General features: G+C 47.2%; 1 protein-coding gene across 1 annotated transcript in view; it reads left to right on the forward strand.

Annotated features, from left to right (window-relative positions):
• The window catches only part of PTGS1 (prostaglandin-endoperoxide synthase 1), a 61,139-nt gene that overhangs the window by 33,614 nt on the left and 4,726 nt on the right, over positions 1–22,799 (forward strand). Inside the window, exons 3-9 of the mRNA XM_082208927.1 lie at positions 9,534–9,650; positions 13,742–13,882; positions 14,716–14,859; positions 17,349–17,530; positions 20,167–20,250; positions 20,624–20,870; positions 22,063–22,349. Of these exons, the coding sequence (XP_082065053.1) occupies positions 9,534–9,650; positions 13,742–13,882; positions 14,716–14,859; positions 17,349–17,530; positions 20,167–20,250; positions 20,624–20,870; positions 22,063–22,349 (1,202 nt within the window). The remainder of the gene's footprint in view (positions 1–9,533; positions 9,651–13,741; positions 13,883–14,715; positions 14,860–17,348; positions 17,531–20,166; positions 20,251–20,623; positions 20,871–22,062; positions 22,350–22,799) is intronic.

The following is a 22,799-nucleotide window of genomic DNA, read 5'->3' on the forward strand; positions in this document are numbered from 1 at the left end:
TGATGTTTTTGAATTCTGGTGCTGGAGGAGACTCTTGAGAGTCCCATAGACTGCAAGAAGATCAAACCTCTCCATTCTGAAGGAAATCAGCCCTGAGTGCTCACTGGAAGGACAGATCCTGAAGCTGAGGCTCCAATACTTTGGCCACCTCATGAGAAGAGAAGACTCCCTGGGAAAGACCCTGATGTTGGGAAAGATGGAGGGCACAAGGAGAAGGGGACGACAGAGGACGGGATGGTTGGACAGTGTTCTCGAAGCTATGAACATGAGTTTGACCAAACTGTGGGAGGCAGTAGAAGACAGGAGTGCCTGGTGTGCTCTGGTCTATGGGGTCATGAAGAGTCTGACACGACTAAACAACAACAATAACAGTTGGCCACTCTTAGGATCTGGGTGCTGGACTATATCATTTGATCTCGTGGGTTGATTTGCATTTTTTGGTCAACTATGCCAGTGAGGTCTTGAGATGTGCTTCTGCATTGGCTCAGCCTCAGAGCATAAACTTGTTCAGAGATGCAACAGGCAGGTTTTTTTACCAGAGACTCCCCATGGGATTCATGCTGGTGAATTCAGATTGCTGGAAGCCCACTTCTTAATGACACAAAACTCTTCCTGGAGCCCCTTTTTGTACCAAGTATCTAGGGCAGTAGCCAATGTTAGTCCTGCACAGAGTAGACCCGCTGAAATTGAGGGTCTGTTCTGAGCAGGCTACAACTTGAGTAGACAACAACTTCTAGTTCACTGGTTTGGTTCAACACAGAGGAGTGGTGGGAGGAACCAAGTAAATAAAGTTCAGAGCCTGGGGATTGGTGGTGGGGTGGTGATGAGTGGTCACAGGGAGATGCCTGGGAGGAGGAGGTGTCAGAAGCTGAAGAGGTAACAGGGCTTAGTGAGCAGGGTGAGTCTGTGGCCAAGGGAAGTCTAGAAGCAGAGGCTGATGAGATAAAGCACCCTTGTCTCCCAGAACCTGAAGAGGCATTAAAAGGACAGAGGAGAGGTTGGCTGCACACAACTTGGGGGAAAGCCCTGGAGAGGAGGAGACGTGGGCAGCTGTGGAGAGCTGGTGACTTTCAGCCTCCGTGATTTCATGGAGGAAGACCCACCAGGAATGAGCTGGTGTGCTCATTAGGCCTGACACTCAGCCAAGTCTGTGAAGATCATGCTTTGCTAATAAAGAGCTAACTCCAACTTCGGACAGTGATTGCTGACTGGCACACTCTGGGACAAGTGGTCTTCAACCGTTCGGTCAGGACTCAGTAGTGGGTCGCAGTCTGATGACCCAAGGCAAGTCACGATGGGAGCGCTACCACCATGCAAATATGTGGTAAAAGATTAAGAAATGGGTCCCCAAATGTAGGAAGTCAGGCCATTGGCCATCTAAATAAACAAACAAACAAACAAATAAATTTCTATTTATACCACGCCCTTCCCGGTTTAGGAAACCGGGCTCAGGGCAGCTAACAACAAATTTAAAACAATTGATGCTACAAAAAAACCAACAGCATAAAATATGGTATAAAGCATAAATAACAATAAAATCAAAAATCAGTTTAGGGGGGGAAATCCATCCAATAAACATTCGATGATCACCAGGGCTAGCTGACTAAATTAGTCCCACTTGGGCCAGCGAGGAGACCAGGGGAGAATTAGCTGTGGGATCCCAGAGCGGGCAATCTTCACAAAAAGGAGAGGGGGAGGGAAGGAAGGGGAACAAAAGATCAGGCCAGGTTCAAATTGAATGGAATAGCTCTGTCTTACAGGCCCTGTGGAAGGAGGTTAAATCCTGCAGGGCCCTGGGACAGAGCATTCTACCAGGTTGGAGCCATCACTGAGAAGACCCTGGCCCTGGTGAAGGATAGTCTGACTTCCTTAGGGCCCAGGACCTCTAAACTATGGTTATTCAAGGACCTTAAGGTCCTCTGCGGGGCAGACCAGGAGAGGCGGTCCCGCAAGTATGAGGTCCCTAAGCCACAAAGGGCTTTAAAGGTCTAGCTCAATATTGACTACACTCTCAAGGATTTTAGGCAGGAAGCCTCTCTCCACCCTACCTGGAGATGCCAGGAATTGGACCCAGGACTTCTGCATGTTTGGGTCCCGGGTCTGAAGTGACTGAAGATACCTACCCTAGTTTGTATCTAGTTCTCTGACCAGATTGAAAACAGTCAGAGATTCTTGGCTGTAACTGAGAGGTTATCAGCTAGCTGTCAGGGTCAACTGTCCTAATCTTCTAATGCAGATAATTTGGGCTTCTTGGCTCAGCTTGGCTGCATGCTTTTAAAATTATCCTGAGCACTTGAAAAAAAAAGGCAAAGGGTCTGTGTAGAAATGGTTCCTTCATCAATTGCCTCGTTTTCTCTTCCCCCTCCTGCCACACCCTCTTGCAATGGCCAATTTGCAATGAAAATCCAACACCAGGCCCCTTTCTTTTGTAAAGAGATCCCGTGTGCTTCTAAATTTCCTTTGCGTGGTTAGGTGGCCCAGAGAAGGACAAGCCCTACATTGTGCTAGTGTACTTGTGGCGGCCTCATTTGCTTAAAGCCTCCAAAGGTGTGGAAATCTGCTATCATCAGGTCCCAAAATTCCCCTAATCTCTGATGACTGCAATAGCTTTACTCATCTGTGCCTATGCATGAGTTGCAGATTGGGGCTGGCACCAGCCCAGCGCAGCAACTTGTTCAGAGACACGGTAAGCATCCTCTTCCCAGGAGCAGATAGTTTTCCAGCGTCTCTCCAAGGGGAATTATTCAATTGTTCTGTCACACATTGGAGAGGTCTACTGGCAGAGTTAAGGAAGTGAGCTTGGAGCAGCTGCTGAGGCAGAGAAGCAGCAGGGAGAGTTTTCTATTGTGGTATGTGTGTGTGTGTGTGTGTGTGTGTGTGTGTGTGTGTGTGTGTGTTAATTATTTGATTCATCTTACCCCATGCCAAAGAACGCGGGTGGTGCTGTGGGTTAAACCACAGAGCCTAGGACTTGCTTATCAGAAGGTCAGTGGTTCAAATCCCCGCGACGGGATGAGCTCCCGTTGCTCGGTCCCTGCTCCTGCCAACCTAGCAGTTCAAAAGCACGTCAAAGTGCAAATAGATAAATAGGTAGCGCTCTGGCGGGAAGGTAAACAGTGTTTCCGTGCGCTGCTCTGGTTCGCCAGAAGCAGCTTAGTCATGCTGGCCACATGACCCGGAAGCTGTACACCGGCTCCCTTGGCCTATAGAGCGAGATGAGCGCCTCAACCCCAGAGTCATCCACGGCTGGACCTAATGGTCAGGGGTCCTTTACCTTTACCCCATGCCAAACCTGGTGCCTTGCAGCTACAATTCCCATCAGCCTCAGCTTTCCCAACCCACACTTCCATGGGCAGCAATTTCCCTATGAAGAAAGGTTGCAGAGTTTGGGACATTTGGGTTTAGAGAAAAGGTGTGTAATAATAATAATAATAATAATAATAATAATAATAATAATAATAAATTATTTGTACCCCGCCCATCTGGCTGGGTTTCCCCAGCCACTCGGGGCGGCTTCCAACAAAGATTAAAAATGCATTGAAATGTCACACATTACTTCTCTGAACAAGGCTGCCTTAAGATGTCTTCTAAATGTCAGGTAATTGTTGTTCATCTTTGACATCTGGTGGGAGGGCGTTCCACAGGGCGGGTGCCACTACCAAGAAGGCTCTCTGCCTGGTTCCCTGTAACTTGGCTTCTCGCAATGAGGGAACCGCCAGAAGGCCCTCGGCGCTGGACCTCAGCGTACGGGCTGAAAGATGGAGGTGGAGACGCTCCTTCAGGTATACTGTTGTAAATAAAAATATGCCCCTTTCCCTTATGGGGTATCCAAGAGCCCATATAGAGTCCTTACATAGGTTCCCTATTGGTAGGAGAAAATAACAGAGGCCAACCAGAGAATATTGAGAAGCAAAGCAGCTAGTAAGCCTGATCTTTATTGATCTGTTGCAACAGGGTGCTCCCCTCACACGCAGGAGAGGAAGAGGACCCCCCAAAATTGCTGTGCAAGGGCTTATAAAGACTTTTGAAATTCCCATCCTCTAGATCAAGACCACCCCCAGAAACATTATGCATACATCACAGAAGGGGTGTAACCTAAGACCACCCCTCAGATACATCCCACCTACATCACAGAAATTTTAATGTTGTTTTTCTCCTGTCACAGTTTATCTCCTGTCTGGCAGGTTGCTTGATTGGATTTCCTGGGGAGCCTGGCCATTCTTTTGTAGTGGTAAAATACTTATTTCCTGGGCCAGGTCACAGGCTCACACCTTATTCAAACAGACATATCTTTGAGACAGGATTTGTGAGGAAAGAGACAATGGGGAGGCTTTTCCAGTTTAACCTTGCAGAGAAAGGATTTGGTCAGTTTAGGAATCAAAATGGTTCCAGGTTGGTCTTCCTGTGTTGATCTATGTATGTGCAGTTATGAACATTACCATATATCTAAGACCATAAAATTCCTATCACATTATTGGACCAAGGCCATTTAGGGCTTTAAAGGTCAGCACCAACACTTTGAATTGTGCTTGGAAACGTACTGGGAGCCAATGTAGGTCTTTCAAGACTGGTGTTATGTGGTCTCAGCGGCCGCTCCCAGTCACCAGTTTAGCTGCCGCATTCTGGATTACAGTGGTACCTCGGGTTACATACGCTTCAGGTTACAGACTCTGCTAACCCAGAAATAGTACATCAGGTTAAGAACTTTGCTTCAGGATGAGAACAGAAATCGTGCAGCAGCAGCAGCAGTGGGAGGCCCCATTAGCTAAAGTGGTGCTTCAGCTTAAGAACAGTTTCAGATTAAGAACAGACCTCCAGAACGAATTAAGTTCTTAACCCGAGGTACCACTGTAGTTGTAAGAGGTGGCATGATAGTTCATAAAATTATGCATGGCATGGAGAGTGGATAGAGAAACCTTTTTCTCCCTCTCGCATAATACTTGGAACTCACGGGCATCCAATGAAGCTTACTGTAGGAAGATTCAGGACGGGTTTTTAAAAGTCCCTCCTCACGCAGCACAGAGTTAAAAACTAGGGAACTCCTTCCTTCCCCCAGGAGGCAGCGATGGCCACCATCTTGGATGGTTCTAAGAGAGGATTGGACAAATCCATGGAGGAGGAGAGAGCTATCAATGGCTCCTAGCCACAAGGACTACGCTCTGCCTCCACAGTTTGAGACAGCAGTGCTCCTGAATCCCAGTTGCCCTAAGGAGATTACCATCTTAATGTCTGGCAGTAGAGGCAGTAACGGAGGCAAGAAGAGCAAGGAGCCTGGCCACACTGAAAGCTGCTCCCCTTCAAACTTCTAGATGCATAGGTTCTGGGATAACCCAGAGGCTTGGGGAAGCCGCTGGTTCCTCCCAGTGTATGCTGTTAGCCTCTGATCCATTTCCAGAGGATGTGGAGCAGGAGTTTGGCTCCAGCGGTGGGGTGGAGTCTGCCTGGAAGGTACTGTTTCATCATCCACGCTTTCTGCTCCTGTGCTGGGCCACGTCTACCCCTTTGTTTGTTTAGCTCAGATTGCTTCCTTATCTCAGCACTCTGTTTAATGGGGCTATAAAAAAGCATAGGGCCTGGATCCTTTGCCAGCAGGGTTGATTTGTGATGGGAAACCCCTTGCTTCTTCAGTTGCCTAACTTTGCTACAAGGCAAGGCAACCATCTTCAAGCCCAGTCCAGCCAAGGACAACCATGTCTCACTTGGCCAAACAGCGGAAGCTGGGTGACATCAGATATGACCCTGAGCTCAACTAAAATCCAGCACATATCTTTTCCCAAGCTGGCCAGAGAACTCTGGACAAACCTCCACACCCTCTGAGCTTCACAGTTGTAGACAAACACCGGGAAGATTCAGGAGGAATAAAAGGAAGTCCTGTTAAATAAAAGGAAATTAAAACTATGGCACTTGCTTCCACAGGGGACAGTGATGGCCCCATACCTTAAAAGAGGATTGAACAAATTCATGGAGAAGGAGAAGGCTAACAATGGCTTCTGTTACCAGAAAAATGCCCATTGCACATCCCACCCCATTCTCCTTTCTCTATACAATATATCTGTTGTGTGCCACTGTGATAAGAATTTTAAGGTCTTAAAGGTAAAGGGACCCCTGACCATTAGGTCCAGTCGTGACCGACTCTGGGGTTGCGGTGCTCATCTCGCTTTATTGGCCAAGGGAGCCTGCGTACAGCTTCTGGGTCATGTGGCCAGCATGACTAAGCCGCTTCTGGCGAACCAGAGTAGCGCACGGAAACACCGTTTACCTTCCCGCCGGAGCAGTACCTATTTATCTACTTGCACTTTGACGTGCTTTCGAACGGCTAGGTTGGCAGGAGCAGGAACCGAGCAATGGGAGCTCACCCTCCCACGGGGATTTGAACCACCAACCTTCTAATCGGCAAGTCCTAGGCTCTGTGGTTTAACCCACAGCACCACCTGCGTCCCTAACCCTTTAAGGTCTTAGGTATATATTAAATGTTCATAAATGTACCAACCAAGAACGTACATAGATCAGCACAGGAAGACTGACCTGAAACCATTTTTGATTCCCAAACTGAATGTCCCAGGATATACATGAAAATAAGTGTATATTTATGCCATATACTTTCACCTGAGTTTCCCCATGGAACAGTGTATTCTTGCCTCTTTGCAATGTGGGAAATCCCCCATGATTCCCCTAGCCAGAGATAAGGTAGGCAGATAACCATCAGGGGAAGTTCCTGAATCTGCCATTGTTTGCTCAGATGTTCTTCATAGAGAATGTCTGATGAGCATCCTGATTGTCTTCATCAAATGCAAATGCTTTGTGTAAAACTGTGTCTGGAACCACATGAAACTTGCTAAATCTTTAGGAATACCACTCCTTGACCTACCTGAGCCATTGTAACCCCATATTAGGTGTGATGTATTTCTGATTTTGTTTGCAAAAGGGGATGTTCTTTTCCACGCTGAAAGGCAAACCTTGAAAAAGAGTGGTTTTTCTTGTTTCTGGGTCCTTCACCTCCTGACAAAAAAGCGAGGGGGGACGGGACTCTATTGCAACAGATCATAAAAGACCAGCTTTGCTCTCACTGGATTTCTGCTTCAGCTCATTAATCTCTGACCAGTAACGAACTTGGGGAGTTAGGCCATCAAAAGGCACCCACCCCTATTTTCTGGTAACACTACTAGCCCTGGTGGCTGGGCTTTGCCTCTATGGTCAGAGACAATACAGCTTTTGAATGATTGCTGGAAGCCACAGGAGGAGGAGAGAGGGCCCTTGGGCTGAGATCCCCATTGGAAAATCTGGTTGACCACTGTGAGAGCAGGACGCTGGACTAGAGGAGCCACTGGCCCCATCCAGCCTCGAGTCTCTTCTTATGTTCTTAGCATTGGAGAATCATCACAGACAGTAGAACATTGGGTGGACAGCCCATGGTTATTGTTTCAATGACATATTGCAGGAGATCCCTAAAAAAGCCAGTGGTCTCAAGGAATCCTGAATTTCTTTGTAAATTGACATCTGGCTTAAAGAAGAGGTCAGTTCATTTGAAAACACTGGTCCCTTTTTATGAAGCTTGATGCCTCTTCATAGTGTCTTGATCGGTAGGCACAACTTAAAGTAATAGAGAGCCAGGTCTAATGTAGAGTAATTGTGGTGTTTTGGACAGTTATATGTAGATCTCTGTTCATAAATCGTATTTCCCCTTTGCTGTTCTTTTCCTTTGCGAATGGAATCACTTGCCTTAGTATACAATCCCTATACACACTTAATTGGGAGTTAGCCCTATTGAACCCATTGGAATTTGCTTCTGAGTATAACAGTTTTCTATAATAGCCAGCAGAAACAATTCAGGGGCAGAGGGTGTTTGCCCTGCTTCCCAGCTCCCCACCCCACGACCACCCCACTCAGGCAGTCTGATGGAATAGCTGCCCCCAGATGGCAAGTGAGGGCGCATTGGCATGGTGGGGCTGGCCTGTCACTGCAGAGCAGATGGAGTGATAAACCGTTGGCCATCTAATTTTACATGCCAGAGGTTTCATATTGGATGCTAGATGCTTGTATACTGCAGAGTATCAAATCAACAACAACAATAATAATTTATTATTTGTACCCCGCCTATCTGGCTGGGCTTCCCCAGCCACTCTCGGCGGCTTCCCCAAAAAATTATTAAAATCCTCTAATACATCAAACATTGGACCTGTCACTGTGAGAAGAGAGAAGAATGTGTCTGCCATACTTATCATTACAGCCACTTCTATTTTTCTAGAAAAAGAGGTGCCGGAACTCACCATGAACACCTCCCTTGTTCTCTTATAATGGCAATGCCGCCCACCTGAGAGGTGGCAGAACTGAGTTCTGGTGAGTTCCAACTGGAAAAAAAGTGCCCTTAGAGCGGTACTTATACTGACAGAGAACATTTTCTGTTAAGTGCAGCGCTACACCTTTTAGGGCTGCATCATCTAGATTCACTGTTTTTGGAGTCAAAACAAAATTTAAAAATTCCTTCCCGTAGCACCTTAGAGACCAACTAAGTTTGTTATTTGTATGAGCTTTCATGTGCATGCACACTTCTTCAGATAGTACAAGAGTGTACCGTGGTTCCTCAGGTTAAGTACTTAATTCGTTCCGGAGGTCCGTTCTTAACCTGAAACTGTTCTTAACCTGAAGCACCACTTTAGTTAATGGGGCCTCCCGTTGCTGCCACGCGATTTCTGTTCTCATACTGAAGCAAAGTTCTTAACCCCAGGTAATATTTCTGGGTTAACGGAGTCCGTAACCTGAAGCATATGTAACCTGAAGTACCACTGTACAAGTTTTCAGAGTGTACATGTCCTGCTTATATCTCACCTTGATCACTCAGATCATCTGCAGAGAAAAGATGACAAGACTCATTTGACAGCAACAAGCAACTGGGCCTATACAGTGGTGCCTCGCAAGAGGAAAAGAATCCGTTCTGTGATTCTCTTCGTCTAGCGGTTTTTTCGTCTTGCGAAGCAAGCCCATTGACGGATCAGCGGATTAGTGCTATTAGCGGCTTTTAGCGGCTTATCGGCTTATCGGATCAGCTGATAAGCTGCTTAGTGGCTTAGAAAAAGGAGGGGGAACCCGCAGGAACTCGCAAGACATTGTTGTCTTGCGAAGCAAGCCCATAGGAGATTCATTTTGCGAAGCACCTCCAAAACGGAAAACTCTTTCGTCTAGCGAGTTTTCCATCTTGCGAGGCATTCGTCTTGCGGGGCACCACTGTAGTCTTACCAGCCCAGTCTTATGGAACGCTCTACCACTAGAGACTCGGAAGGCACCTTTCGTTTCAACATTTAAACGCCTGCTGAAAACTCTTCAATCTTGCCAAGCCTATGCTTGGCAAAGAACATATCTTTCCACAATAGTTGATTCCTTGATTCCTGATTTTGATTGTTTTATGCAGTTTTTGCTGTATGATTTTTGGGTGCAGTTGTTTGCAAGCTGTTATGATCTTTTTATGAAGAACATTTTTAATAAATAAAAAGTGACAATAATTTGTTTTCTCTCCCTGCCCCTCCTGCCCCACACAGTGAATCCATGCTGCTATTTCCCATGCCAACACAAGGGCGTGTGTGTCCGGGTTGGCACAGAGGGCTACGAATGCGATTGCACCCGGACCGGCTACTTTGGCACAAACTGCTCTCTGCGTGAGTATCCCCGTGGCCTTTCTGCAACATGGGCAGTGGTGTAAGGATGGATAAATAAGCAGATTCCAGATGCTGAAGGGTCCAGAAACGGCGGGGAAAGCCGCTTATCATGGAGAACCTTCTTGTTGCCGCTGTTCTACCATCACACGCCACCTCAGTCTCTGAGTGGTGAGAGTCTCCAGGGGTTCCAGGTGATCACCCAGGCTTTGGTTTCCTTGGAACTAAGGTCACTGGAGACTGGGGTGTCTTCAGGGTCTGTGATTTATTCACACCCATAGACAGCCTGAGCATAGGAAGGAGGGGCTTACAGCATCATTACCCCAGCATATCTTGCTTAGATCCAGCACAAAGCAAGCAGGTCTCTGTGTCTCCAGCTCCCGGTCTTCTTTTTTAGTTCAGCGCTCTCTCTTCCTCTCTCTTTCTCTCTTTCTTTCTTTCTTTCTTTCTCTCTCTTGCTCTCTCTCTCTCTCTCTCTCTCTCACACACACACACACACACACACACTGGCTGTTATCTGTAGCCAGTGCCACTTATGTTGATCGACGCAGTTGCGTGGGCACATGTAGAGAAAGGCCATTTTGTGGTTATCTGCATAGCTGTCAACTTACAGATTTGAAAATAAGGGGCCAGCAGCCAAAATAAGGGACCTGCAGCCTCACCTGTTCCAGGCACTCCGGTCTTCCTGTCCTCCTGCAGTCTGGTCAAACTCACGCTGGTAGCTTCGAGAACACTGTCCAACCAACTTTGTAACTAGAGGTTCAACTTAATAGAATCTGAATCACATGCACCACAAGGCCTATGCAGCCTCAACTTAAGATGTCTCCCCGGCCTGGCTTTGCAGTGCAAAGTTTGCAGCAGCACGTGCAACAAAATGGCGTCCAGCATTCAAAACCCCCCTCAGCTTGCATTAACTAGCCACACACAAGGCATGCAAGCTCCAACCCCAGTCGTTCTCAGACTCCTTATTGGGTGAGCAATACAGCCAAGCAACACAGTTGGAGCCTCCCTCCTCCCTGGCCGGCAGGGAGGGAGGGAGAGGAGCTGCTTCCTTTGAATTTTTTGTTTTGTTTTGTTTTTGTTTTACAAAGTTTTTATAAACACAAACAAGCAAACACACAAACAAACATGTATAATTTCGTATCCTTTTTTTCTTAAACCTTACTTCGCCGACTTCCCCCTACCTCCCCTTTCTACATCCCAATTTCCATAATTATTTCAGCAAATCCTAACACTTGATTTTATCGAATTTTTCCCTTATTCTTTTCTTTTACTTAATCTTTTACAGCTGTAACCCCCTTTCCCCCCCTAAAACCTCGCCATTTTAATATTCATTAATTTTGCAATGTTTCTTAAGATAAATTTTGAATTTCTTCCAATCTTCTTCCGCCGTCTCTTTCCCCTGATCACGGATTCTGCCGGTCATTTCAGCCAGTCCCATATACCGTATTTTTCTTTCTATAACACGCAGATTTTTTCTCCTAAAAAGGAAGGGGAAATGTCTGTGCGTGTTATGGAGCGAATGTGTGGTCCCTGGAGCCGAAAAATCGGGCAAAAATCAAACCGTGCTTCACAGAGAAGGGAAACCTGGAAAGAGGAAGTTTCTGCTTTCCTGCATTCTGCCTCAGGGTCTTACTGCCCACCCCCTCTGTTTCGTTGCTGTGTTTGCTGAAACGGAACAAAGAGCAGGAAAAGCCCCTCCCCTCCAGGCAAGAAGAGGGGAAAGCAGAGTGCCGTTCCTTCCTCTCTGTGCTCCGGTGCTGCTGAAAACATGCAGGTGGGAGACACACACACACACACACACACAGAGAGAGAGAGAGAGAGAGAGAGAGAGAGAGAGAGAGAGAGAGAGCTGGCTGGCTTGGGTATGTGCGTGGGGGAAACTTTTGCCTTCCTTTCCTCCCTCCCGTTATAACCCACTCCTGCATTCTTAGCCCTTCTGTGTTTTTCCTTCCCTCCCCACTTAAAATGTGGTTAAAAAGCATGGATCCACATGGATCCTCAGGATTTTTGCACTGGGTCACCCCAAATTCACCATCAGAGCACATAGCATGTCCATGGCTACAGCCTGCCCCCCAAAAATCATGCACCCACTGTTGCCTGGGGCTGCAATGGTGCAAAAATGTGGTTAAAAAGCATGGATCCACATGGATCTTTGCATTGGGTCACCCCAAAATTCACCATCAGAGCACATAACATGTCCATGGCTACAGCCTGCCCCCCCAAAATCATGCACCCACTGTTGCTTGGGGCTGCAATGGTGCAAAAATGTGGCTAAAAAGCATGGATCCACATGGATCCTCAGGATCTTTGCATTAGGTCACCCCCAAATTCACCACCAGATAACATAGCATGTCCATGGCTACAGCCTGCCCCCCCCCCAAATCACGCACCCACTGTTGTCTGGGGCTGCAATGGTGCAAAAACATGATTACAAAGCATGGATCCACATGGATCCTCAGGATCTTTGCATTGGGTCAGCCCAAATTCACCATCAGATCACATGTCTGTGGCCACAGCATGAAGCACAAAAATGATACATCCACTGTTTCATTCAGAATGTTTTTTCCCCTTGTTTTCCTCCTCTAAAAATGATGTGCGTGTTATGGTCAGGTGCGTGTTATAGAGCGAAAAATACGGTAGTCTATCACCTTCATCTGCCATTCTTCCAGAGTGGGTAAATCTTGAGTCTTCCAGTGCTTTGCGATGAGTATTCTTGCTGCTGTGGTAGCATACATAAAGAAAATTCTATCCTTCTTTAGCACTGCTTCCTTTGAAATTTAAGGGACATCATTTAAGGGACATTTAAGGGACATCCATCAATAAGGGACAGCAGCAGGACATGGCGCTGGAATAAGGGACTGTCCCTTCAAATAAGGGACACTTGACAGCTATGGTTATCTGTTGATAGCTATTAGTCATTAATCATAATCATAATAAATTTTATTTACACCCCACCCTCCCCAGCCAAGACCGGGCTCAGGGCAGCTAACACCAGGTATAAAAACAACTGATTAAAATACAACTTAAAAACAAGAATAAGTACAACATTAAAATGTAGCCTCATTTCAGTAGAAACTCAAATCAACAACTTTTTGGGGATGAAAACGTCAAATCTTCACCAAGGCCAACTATCCAAACTGGTCCTACATGGGCCAGAAGAAAGCCAGGGATTATGGATAGAAAGGGGGGAAACCTCCATGTTCAGAGGCATCTACCTGCAAATACCAGTTATCAGTGAGGCACGTTGCTTCAGTGCCTCCATTTGTTGGGCTCCCCAGAGATAATCTGCTTGGCTGTCAGGGAAAACTAGATGTTGCACTGGGTGGGCTGAGCTTTGGCATTATCCATCCGGGCTCCTCTGGCGACATTCTGATAGGAACAAAGGGAGCAGCATTATACTGAGTCAGACCTCCGGTCCATCCAGCTTAGCACTGTTGACACTGACAGGCTGTCCAGGCTTTCATAGGAGGAAATTCCCTGCCCTACCTAGAGAAGTCATTGGGGACTGAACCATGCATGAAAAGCAGATACTTTGCCCCTGATAGCTAAGAAGGAAGCCTCCAAGTCTAGTGGCAGTCTACCTCCAAATACCAGGTGCTGGGGCCAAGCAACGGGGGGGGGGGGTTGCCTGCCTGCTGCTGTGCCTGCCTGCTTTCTGGGCACATCTGGATGGAGTCTGTGGGAACAACAGGATTCTGGATGAGCAGGGATTTTTTAGCTGTAATTCCTGAATTGCAGAGGACTGGAGTGGATGACTCTTTAGGTCCCTTCCAGTGTGGTGTAGCAGAGAGCCAGTGTAGTGTAGTGGTTAAGAGCGGTGGACTCGTAATCTGGTGAACCGGGTTCGCTTCCCCGCTCCTCCACATGCAGCTGCTGGGTGACCTTGGGCCAGTCACACTTCTCTGAAGTCTCTCAGCCCCACTCACCTCGCAGAGTGTTTGTTGGGGGGGGGAGGAGAATGTTAGCCACTTTGAGACTCCTTAGGGTAGTGATAAAGTGGGATTTCAAATCCAAACTCTTCTTCTTCTTCTTCTTCATCATCATCATCTTCTAACTCTATGATTATAAAATATTTGTGTTTTCTTTCCCAGCGGAGTTCTGGACGCGGTTGCGCGATGCCCTGAAGCCGAGCCCAGCCTTCTATCATTTCATCCTGACCCACTTCCAGTGGTTCTGGACCATTGTCAACAACACCTTCATCCGGGACACTTTGATGCGTTTGGTGCTGACGAGTAAGTGAAGAGCAGTAGATTGAGAGCGGGACTTAGGGTGATTGGGGGGCAGACTCTATGACCACCAAACAAACAAACAACCAAACAACCAAACAACTCTTACCCCCCAAAAGTGAGCTTTTGAGCATGATTGCACAAGGGGGCCAGGGAATCATCCCAGGAATCCTGAGATCTTGGCAAGAAGGATCCATATCCTATTGATGCTTCCAGCAGTTCACCCAGGTTTCCCACTAATTAGCACGGAGGGCACAATCCATTGGGCCGATTGGCTCCTACAGGAGGCAGTGATGGCTCCTAGCCACAATAGCTTTGCTCAGCACATTTGGAGGCAGCAATCATTCCAAATGTCATTTGCCAGAAACCGCTGGAGGGGAGAGGATCCAACATGCCAGTTTACCGTGGGGATCTGGAGATTTCATGCTCTACAGAACAAGCCACACTGGCAACAAATGGGAGATCCCTAAAAGCAGGGGTCGGCAACCTAAGGCCCATTGGCCACAAGCGGCCCATGGGGGTCATTTAACCAGCTCACGAGCCACCCCCAAACTGAGCTGCCTGCTCGGCGAGTCCCCACGCAGTGCACTAAACCAGCACAGCACGGGGACTCGCTTCCGCGGCACTGAAAATCACGTCTGTGCAGACACAGGTGCTGGAAATCATGGGCCATGGAGGGATCTCCTCTGGAGTGAACCGGCGCAGGCAAGGTAAACCTTGCGGACCCCTGCCCAAGAGCATCACTGTGGTGAAGGTGTCAGTTGGCAGTGTTCCATGGAGGTTTATTTTGCCCTCTTCTCTCTCTCTCTCCCTCCCTCCCTCTCTCTCTTTCTCTGCAGTCCGAGCCAATCTCATCCCCAGTCCACCCACGTACAATTCCGCCCATGGCTACATCAGCTGGGAGTCCTACGCCAATGTCAGCTATTTCACTAGGGTGCTCCCACCGGTGCCCACCGACTGCCCCACGCCAATGGGAACCAAAGGTGGGTGCAGCTCAGCAGGGCCTCCACCCCAGCTTAACTTTTCTCTTAAGATAGCAGCAGCGAAATCTGCTCCGTATCAAGTCCATTCCTGCCTTCACAGCTGTGTCACATGGCTTAACTTTTCCGAGAGATGAAAGTGGTGTAGTGTGGGAGTTTCCGTTGATAGCATCTAGGTGTGGGCTGGTAAGGAGGGCTGTGTTATTAGGGAGGGGACGCAGCTCAGGGCGAGGGTTTGTTTATTTATTTGCCTCGTCAGTGATAGGTTCAATAACAGGCACAGAGCTGAAGAGCTCTTTCAAATTGTCTAGTCTGACCCAATGCACAGTGCAAACAAGACCTACAAACCAAGCCTTATGAGGAATGGTTGAAGGAATTGGATATGTTTAGCTTGGAGAAGAGGAGACTGAAAGGAAATATGATAGCCATCTTCAAATACCTGAAGGGCTGTCACATGGAAGAGGGAGCAAGCTTGTTTTCTGCCTCTCTGGAACCAACGGCTTCAGGTTACAAGAAAGGATATTCCGACTCAACATAGGAAAGGACTTTCCCACAGTAAGAGCTGTTCAGCAGTGGAACAGACTCTCTCGGGAGGTTGTGGACTCTCTTTGGTTTTTGAACAGAGCTTGGCTGGTCATCTGTCAGGGGCACATTAATTGTGATTCCCGCATTGCAGGGGGTTGGACTAGATGACCCTTTGGGGCCCTTCCAACTCTACAATTCTATGCTTCCGTCTGCAACTCAGGATATTACAACTGCAGCATCCTTGCTGCCTGAATATTTCCGTCGCAGGAGAAGCCACTGCCTGCTGTGGAGGAGGTTTCCCCACTCAAAAGTTCTGAGAGTGTCTGTTCTACTATCAGACTCAGTCTCCTCACCTCAGGAAAGGATGTTTCAGGGTTGGGCAAGATTCAGAAAAGGGCAGCCCAGATGATCAAGGGGACACTATGACTCTCCTGCAAGGAAACGTTGCAGTGTTTGGGACCTTTTAGTTTAGACCATGAGTAGGCAAACTAAGGCCTGGGGGCTGGATCCTGCCCAGTCACCTCCTAAATCCGGCCTGTGGACCGTCCGGGGATCAGCATGTTTTCACATGAGTAGAATGTGTGCTTTTATTTAAAATGCATCTTTGGGTTATTTGTGAGGCATAGGAATTCGTTCATTATTATTTTTTTCAAAATATAGTCTGGCCCCCCAGAAGGTCTGAGGGACAGTGGGCTGGCCCCCTGCTGAAAAAGTTTGCTGACCCCTGGTTTAGACAAAAGGTGACATGATAGAATAGAAAATGTATTTCTTGCATTTGTGTCCCAGCTTTTTCTCCAAGGCACTCAATCTGGCTTACATGGTTCTCCCTCTCCTAATTTAATCTCCTGTGAGGTAGGTCAGGCTGAGAGACTGTGACTAGCGCAAGGTCACACCCAGTGAACTTCATAGCTGAGTGTGGATTTGAATCCTGGTCTCCTAGTTTGTAGTCCAGTACACTAACCCCAATACCATCCTGGCTCTCTCACAAAATTATGCAAGAAAATGGATTGAGAAAAGTTGTTATCTCTCTTGCAGAGCTACAACTCCTAGAGTGGCTTAATAATCAATCCCTCCTCATCGAGAGTCCTGAGAATAGTAGTGCTTCTGTGAGGAAAACAGGGAATCTCCTAACAACCTTCACCACCCTTAACAAATTAACAGTTCCCATAAGCCTTTGTGGGAAGCCGCAACTGTTTAAAGTGGTGTCATAGCGCTTTAAACGTACTGTGTGAACATGGCCTTCATATCATTCTGGGCACCTTTTGTGGATATTGAAGAAAGCTTGTGAGAATGTTTATCAACCAAATTGACTGCTCCCGTTGTCAGAAGAAAAGTGTGGCTTCAGAAAACAAAGCAAAGGTGCCTTTAGCTCTGTACTCCAACAATTTGACAACTGGCCCAGCTAAAGTTGGTGGATCTCCTAAGTACAGACTTGTGGGTCTGATTTTATGGCCTGTTTCTTAAATGAATTGGAGTCCATGCACATCAAAACTCCCCCTCTGGTTGACTGGTGTGTGTTTCTATTTGCTCTCCTGCTGTGTGTTCACACACCTTCCAGCCAGAGCTACTAAACTGAGCCTTGATGTGAACTAACTCCATTGAAAAGCCTTGTCTTTGAGTTGCTTGGATGGGAGTCTTTGTAGTGGTTCATTCACATATGAAAGCCACCACTCAATTCTGCAGCTGTTTACTATCACCTTTAACCACTTCAATTTTGATTTTCAAAAGTTATTATTATTAGTGGTGTTTCCTATAAGGGCATGCTTGAGCCCCCTGCCTTGGCTACAGGGGTCTTGCAGCTTTAGCTGTGACTCCAGCGCTGCAGGGAGTTGGATTAAGTGGCCATTGGGGTCCCTTCCAACTCAGCTGTTCTATGATTCTATTAAATAAATGGACAGGAGAGATGAACTCTTAGCCACACGCCAGAGGGGCAATCTTGGAATTGGTTTTTCGTTCCTCCCTTGCAGGGCCACCGCAGCTTCCTGACGCACAGCTGGTAGCTGAAGAGTTTTTCCTGCGCAAGAAATTCCACCCGGACCCCCAGGGGACAAACTTGATGTTTGCGTTCTTTGCCCAACACTTCACTCACCAGTTCTTCAAGACGTCTGGGAAGATGGGTCATGGCTTCACCAGGGCTCTAGGCCATGGGGTGAGCAGAGCCCTAGCATGCTAAATCCTGGGGGGCCTTCAAAGCCTCATCCTGGGTCTACTGCTGCAGAAATAAGGGCATGGAGTGACCCTCAAAGGTGGTTCCCACCCCCCCACCCCAGTACAACATTGATATGCACCGCTTGATTTCTTTTTTAAAAAAGAAAGAACCTCAAAGTGGCTTGCAAAAAGATAAAACAAACAAACAAAATCAAGACAAAATTACAACAGTACTTTAAAACATACAAAAGTTAAAACACTAAAACAGTTTGGAATTATCTCAACTGGGTAGGCTTGATACGATAATCTTTATTGTCATTGTCCCATACAGAACAACGAAATTGAAAAATCTACATAAAACATTCAAAACCCAACAAGCCTGCTATCCCAACCTGGTTAGCCCCCTAAAAACTCTGATACCCCATAACTGAATACAATATACTCCCATAGAGACTACCTTACAATGCTTTTAAAACCAAAATCGCATTTAGATAGAAACTGTTTCTCAGGCAGCTAGTCCTAGTCTTTATAACCCTGGACCTTCTTCCAGAAGGCAGAAGCTGGAAGAGATAATTTCCAGGGTGCACACTATCCCTGCAGCTTTCTTAGGCACCTGGAAGCATAGATTTGATCCAAGGTGGGAAGAGTGCACCCTATTATTCTCTCCGCAGTCTTTACAACCCTGGACAGCGTTGTTTTCCCCCTGACCGTGCAGCTCCCAAACCACACACATAGACCATAAGTTAATACACTCTCAACCAGTGCAGGTCTCTGAGCACAGGTATTAGCAACCATGCTGCAGCCTTCTGCACTAACTGCAGCTTCTGGATCAGGCACAAATGAAGTCCCGCACATTGCAGCCTTGATGAAGGGGTGGAAGAAAACATGGTAGAATGGAGGAAAGACAGAACTTTTTCTGGGGCCAAGTGGAGTGCCCACTTCTGCAGCTGCCTGGTTCAAGGCCCTCAGAAGGTCAATGGTGGCTTCACATTTAAAAGAGCTGTGCAGAGTTCAGTGAGGGTTGCTTTAGTCAAGGGCTTTTGCGGGCAATGCTTGGGCTCCACCCAATGAGGACCATGAGGACAAAGAGAATTCCAGTGGATACAGAAAGGAGGGTAAAACGGCATGTGAAGCATGAGTTTCTCTTGGCATTGGGTGACAAAACAAACCATATGTCAAATGGAAGCATGTATACCACCTTGCAAGCATGCACATCCTGAAAGGTTGGTTAAATGCCACCCTAATCTCCCAGGTAGTGAGAGACTCCAGGGGTTCCAGGTGCTTACCCAGGTTCAGTTTCCTTGAGACGAAGGTCATCGGAGATTGCGGTGTCTTTAGGATACAGTGGTACCTCTGGATGCGAATGGGATCCGTTCCGGAGCCCCATTCGCACCCTGAAGTGAACGCAACCCACGTCTGCGCATGCACGGGTTGCCAATTACCGCTTCCGCGCATGCACATGACATCATTTTGAGTGTCTGCACACGCACGAGCAGTGAAACCCGGAAGTAACGCGTTCCGTTACTTCCGGGTCACCACGGAGCGCAACCCGAAAACGCTCAACCCAAAGCTACTTCAACCCGAGGTATGACTGTATGCAGTTTTATTCACACATCTATACAACCTGAGTGTAAGATGGAGAGACTCACAGCATTAACATTCCAATGGGTTTTGGGATCCAGCACAGAGCAAGCGTGTCTCTGGGTCTCCAGCTTCCAGCCTGCTTTTTTCAGCTCAGCTCACACACACCACCCTGGCTCTTGTTGTCTTACCTAGCAGCCAGGTGAGAAGGGAGAGGAAAGACCCGCCCATCAGCCTGGAGGGCCTCATCCCTTCATTGTAGCTCTTGCAATGGACCCCATCCTTTTGGGATGCGGATGAGGACACTACAGTGGCCAGCCAAGGCCATCGTCTTACAAAGAAACTTCTCTGGCTAGTTCAGCAGTAGGACCCTCTCTTTGAATCTAACACTCCCCAGGTACAGGACCCCAAGAATTGGAAGGGAGACATGGCATCATCCAGACTCACCTCCCAAACCCACATCACTCACTTCCAAGAATATGAATACATTAGATAAATAATATTGAAAGTCTGGCAGTCCTTTTGGAAAAGGAAAAGCTGTTCCCTGAGTCGGGTGGGTGGAATCAAGAGCAGAAAAATACAAGGGAAGGGCAATTAATCCACTCCCCATCAGGGTGTGTGACTTATTCCCAAGTAGGTTTAAACCCTAACACAGTACTTTTTTTTTTTTTTTTTGGCCAGGGGGAGGGGCAGGATGGGCAGGGAAGAAATTACTTACACAGGTTAATTTTTATATTGTTTTATTGCACACCAATGCTTTAAATTCTTTATTTTATGTTACCTGAATTTGGCTACCAGGTAAGCAATAACATCTCTAAGCAGTTTATGCAGAATATAAAATATACGTTTAAGAAGTTTATAAATGTGAGTAGTTAGAAAGAGCTTCTTCTATATCTGCAGCTGGAGGCAGTGATGCTTCAAATACCAGTTGTTGGAAACCACTAGCCTGATCCGGCTTCAGGGGTCTTCTGATGTACTTACATGCTTTCAAAATTTCTAAATACAAAGCAACTGCTACAGTTTCATGAGCTGTAACCACCTGGACCTTTTCTGCAGGTGGATCTTGGACATTTATATGGAGACAACTTGGAACGCCAACATGAACTGAGGCTCTTCCGAGACGGGAAGTTGAAATACCAGGTATGAAAGTGGTTAAATGATCCTCCTGCCTCGGGAGAGCAAAACATGATGACCCTAGACAGCTGCTGCCAATCAAAATAGTCAATACTGGGCTAGATGGGCAAACAGTCTGGCCTGCTCATCATCCCAGGTGGGGTACTCTGTCCAATGCCACAGGAGGCAAATCTGTGTTTTATTTGTCTGGTTTTAGAATGTCTCTAATCCCCTTCAGAATAAATATTTCCTGGGCAGGTTATGAAGCATGCAGATGAGGGTGATGGGACCAAGAGAAGGGCAGGTTCGTATGGGAGAACATGATATGGGAGATAGCTTGGGCCTGCGAGGTGTTTGAGATGCACCCCTGACGCGCACCCTTCCTCTCTCACCTCCCTAGGTGGTGAAAGGGGAAATTTATCCCCCGACGGTACTGGACGCCCCCGTGCACATGATCTACCCAAAGCACATCCCCGCAGAAAAGCAGCTGGCTGTGGGCCAGGAGGTGTTTGGGCTGCTCCCGGGACTCATGATGTATGCCACCATTTGGCTCCGCGAGCACAACCGCGTCTGTGACCTTCTCAAGCAGATTCACCCCACCTGGGATGATGAGCAGCTGTTCCAGACCGCAAGGCTCATTCTTATTGGTGTGTGAGGGGGGAGGGTTGTGGGGGAGGGCAACAGGGCAGTGGGGTGTTCCAACCAAGTGCCATGCCAACATTCTTCCAGTGTTATTTCCTACACACACACACACACACACACACACACACCCATTCTCCATCAATTAATGAGGAAACAATTTGCATTTGAAAACTATAGACTTGTAAAATGGTAGCATTGGAAAGATATTCCACACACACACCCACACACCCATATCATATCATCCAACCCCCTGCAATTTAGGAATCTCAGCTAAAGAATCCCTGACAGAAGGCCACCCAACCTCTGTTGAAATACCTCCAGTGGAGTCCACTACCAAAGGAACAAGAGAGGCGAAATCTGTGAAGCTGACTGTTTTACCACCAGTATTTTAAAAAGCATCAGACTTCCTGGATTCTTGACCTGTTTGGACAGATTAAGAAGCTGGTACAGCTCCAAAGTCCAGCATGATAATACCATCTTGCAGATCGATGTTTGTATGTTAAAAACTTTGTTATGGAATGGACCACCAAGCCCTTATTATCTTCAGGGCTTAGGTGGGATTGGCAAGGTGAGATGTTTGCGGCTTTTTAGTTTAAGAGAAGGTGAGTGACATAATAGAAGTATAGAATGTTAGGCCTAGCATGGAGAAAGTGGAGAGAGAAAAGTCTCTCCCCCCCCTAATAATAATAATAATAATAATAATAATAATAATAATATATTTATTCATACCCTGCCTTTTGGCCTGTCAGAATGCATAGCACTAGAACTCAGGGACATCCAGTGAAGCTGAGTGTTGGAAGATTCAGTCCTTCTTCATGCACCATATAGTTAAACTATGGAACCACAGGAGGCAGCGATAGCCACCGAACTAGATCGGTTTTAAAAAGGGATAGACAAATTCATGGAGGAGACGGCTGTCAATCGCTTCTAGCTATGATGGTTGTGCTCTGCTTCTGCAGTTAGGAGCAGCAGTGCTCCTGAAAGCAGAAGCTGGAAACCACAGGAAGGGAGAAGTCTCCTGTGCTTGAATCCTGTTTGCTGGATTCCCATTGGGCATCTGGAGGCCACTGGAAGGACAGGATGCTGGGCTAGATGGGGCCCCTTTGGCCTGATCCAATGGCCTCCTCTTACTTCTTAGATCCCAAACTCAGTTGCCTGCATCCTCACCCCTTGACTCCCTCCCTCTGCTCTTCCCAGGTGAGACCATCAAGATCGTCATTGAGGACTATGTCCAGCATCTGAGTGGCTACTTCCTACAGCTGAAGTTCGACCCAGAACTCCTCTTTGGAGTCCAGTTCCAGTACCGGAACCGCATTGCAGTGGAATTCAACCAGCTCTACCACTGGCATCCACTGATGCCAGATACCTTCAAGATCCAGGATCAAGAGTACAGCTACAACCAGTTTGTCTACAACACCACTATGCTGATAGACTATGGAGTGGAGGCCCTTGTAGATGCCTTCTCCAGGCAGCAAGCTGGGCAGGTGGGTGCATTGGCCACACCCATCCCAAAGGGCCAAGCCAATCTTGAGGAGCAGGATGGTTCTTGGTCCACCAGGATGCGAAAGCGAGCGAACCTAGGGAACTGACATACCTCAAGTAGCCGTACCATGCCAGCTGGAGCTGTCAGCTTTCAGTTCTAATAGATCAGTGGTTCCCCAGCTTTTCTGGGCCACTGCCCCCTGGTTTTGCAAACTTGCCCCAGTGTCCCCCTACCCTATAAAAAGGATTATTAAGAATAGCTGTTTACATGACCCACGGTGGAAGATACCAACAGAATAAAATTCAAAACGGTGAGAATTAAGCACACATTTGTTGAAAATCGAATTAAAACTATTTAGTGTAATTAAGTCAACAGAACTGATGAACTTGATCCAGTGATATCAGCTTAGCAAGAGACTTAGATACCACCTTTAGTAACTATTTCACTGTTC

This window comes from Podarcis vaucheri, assembly GCF_965113315.1.
Source record: "Podarcis vaucheri genome assembly, chromosome: Z".
Classification (NCBI taxonomy): Eukaryota; Metazoa; Chordata; class Lepidosauria; order Squamata; family Lacertidae; genus Podarcis; species Podarcis vaucheri.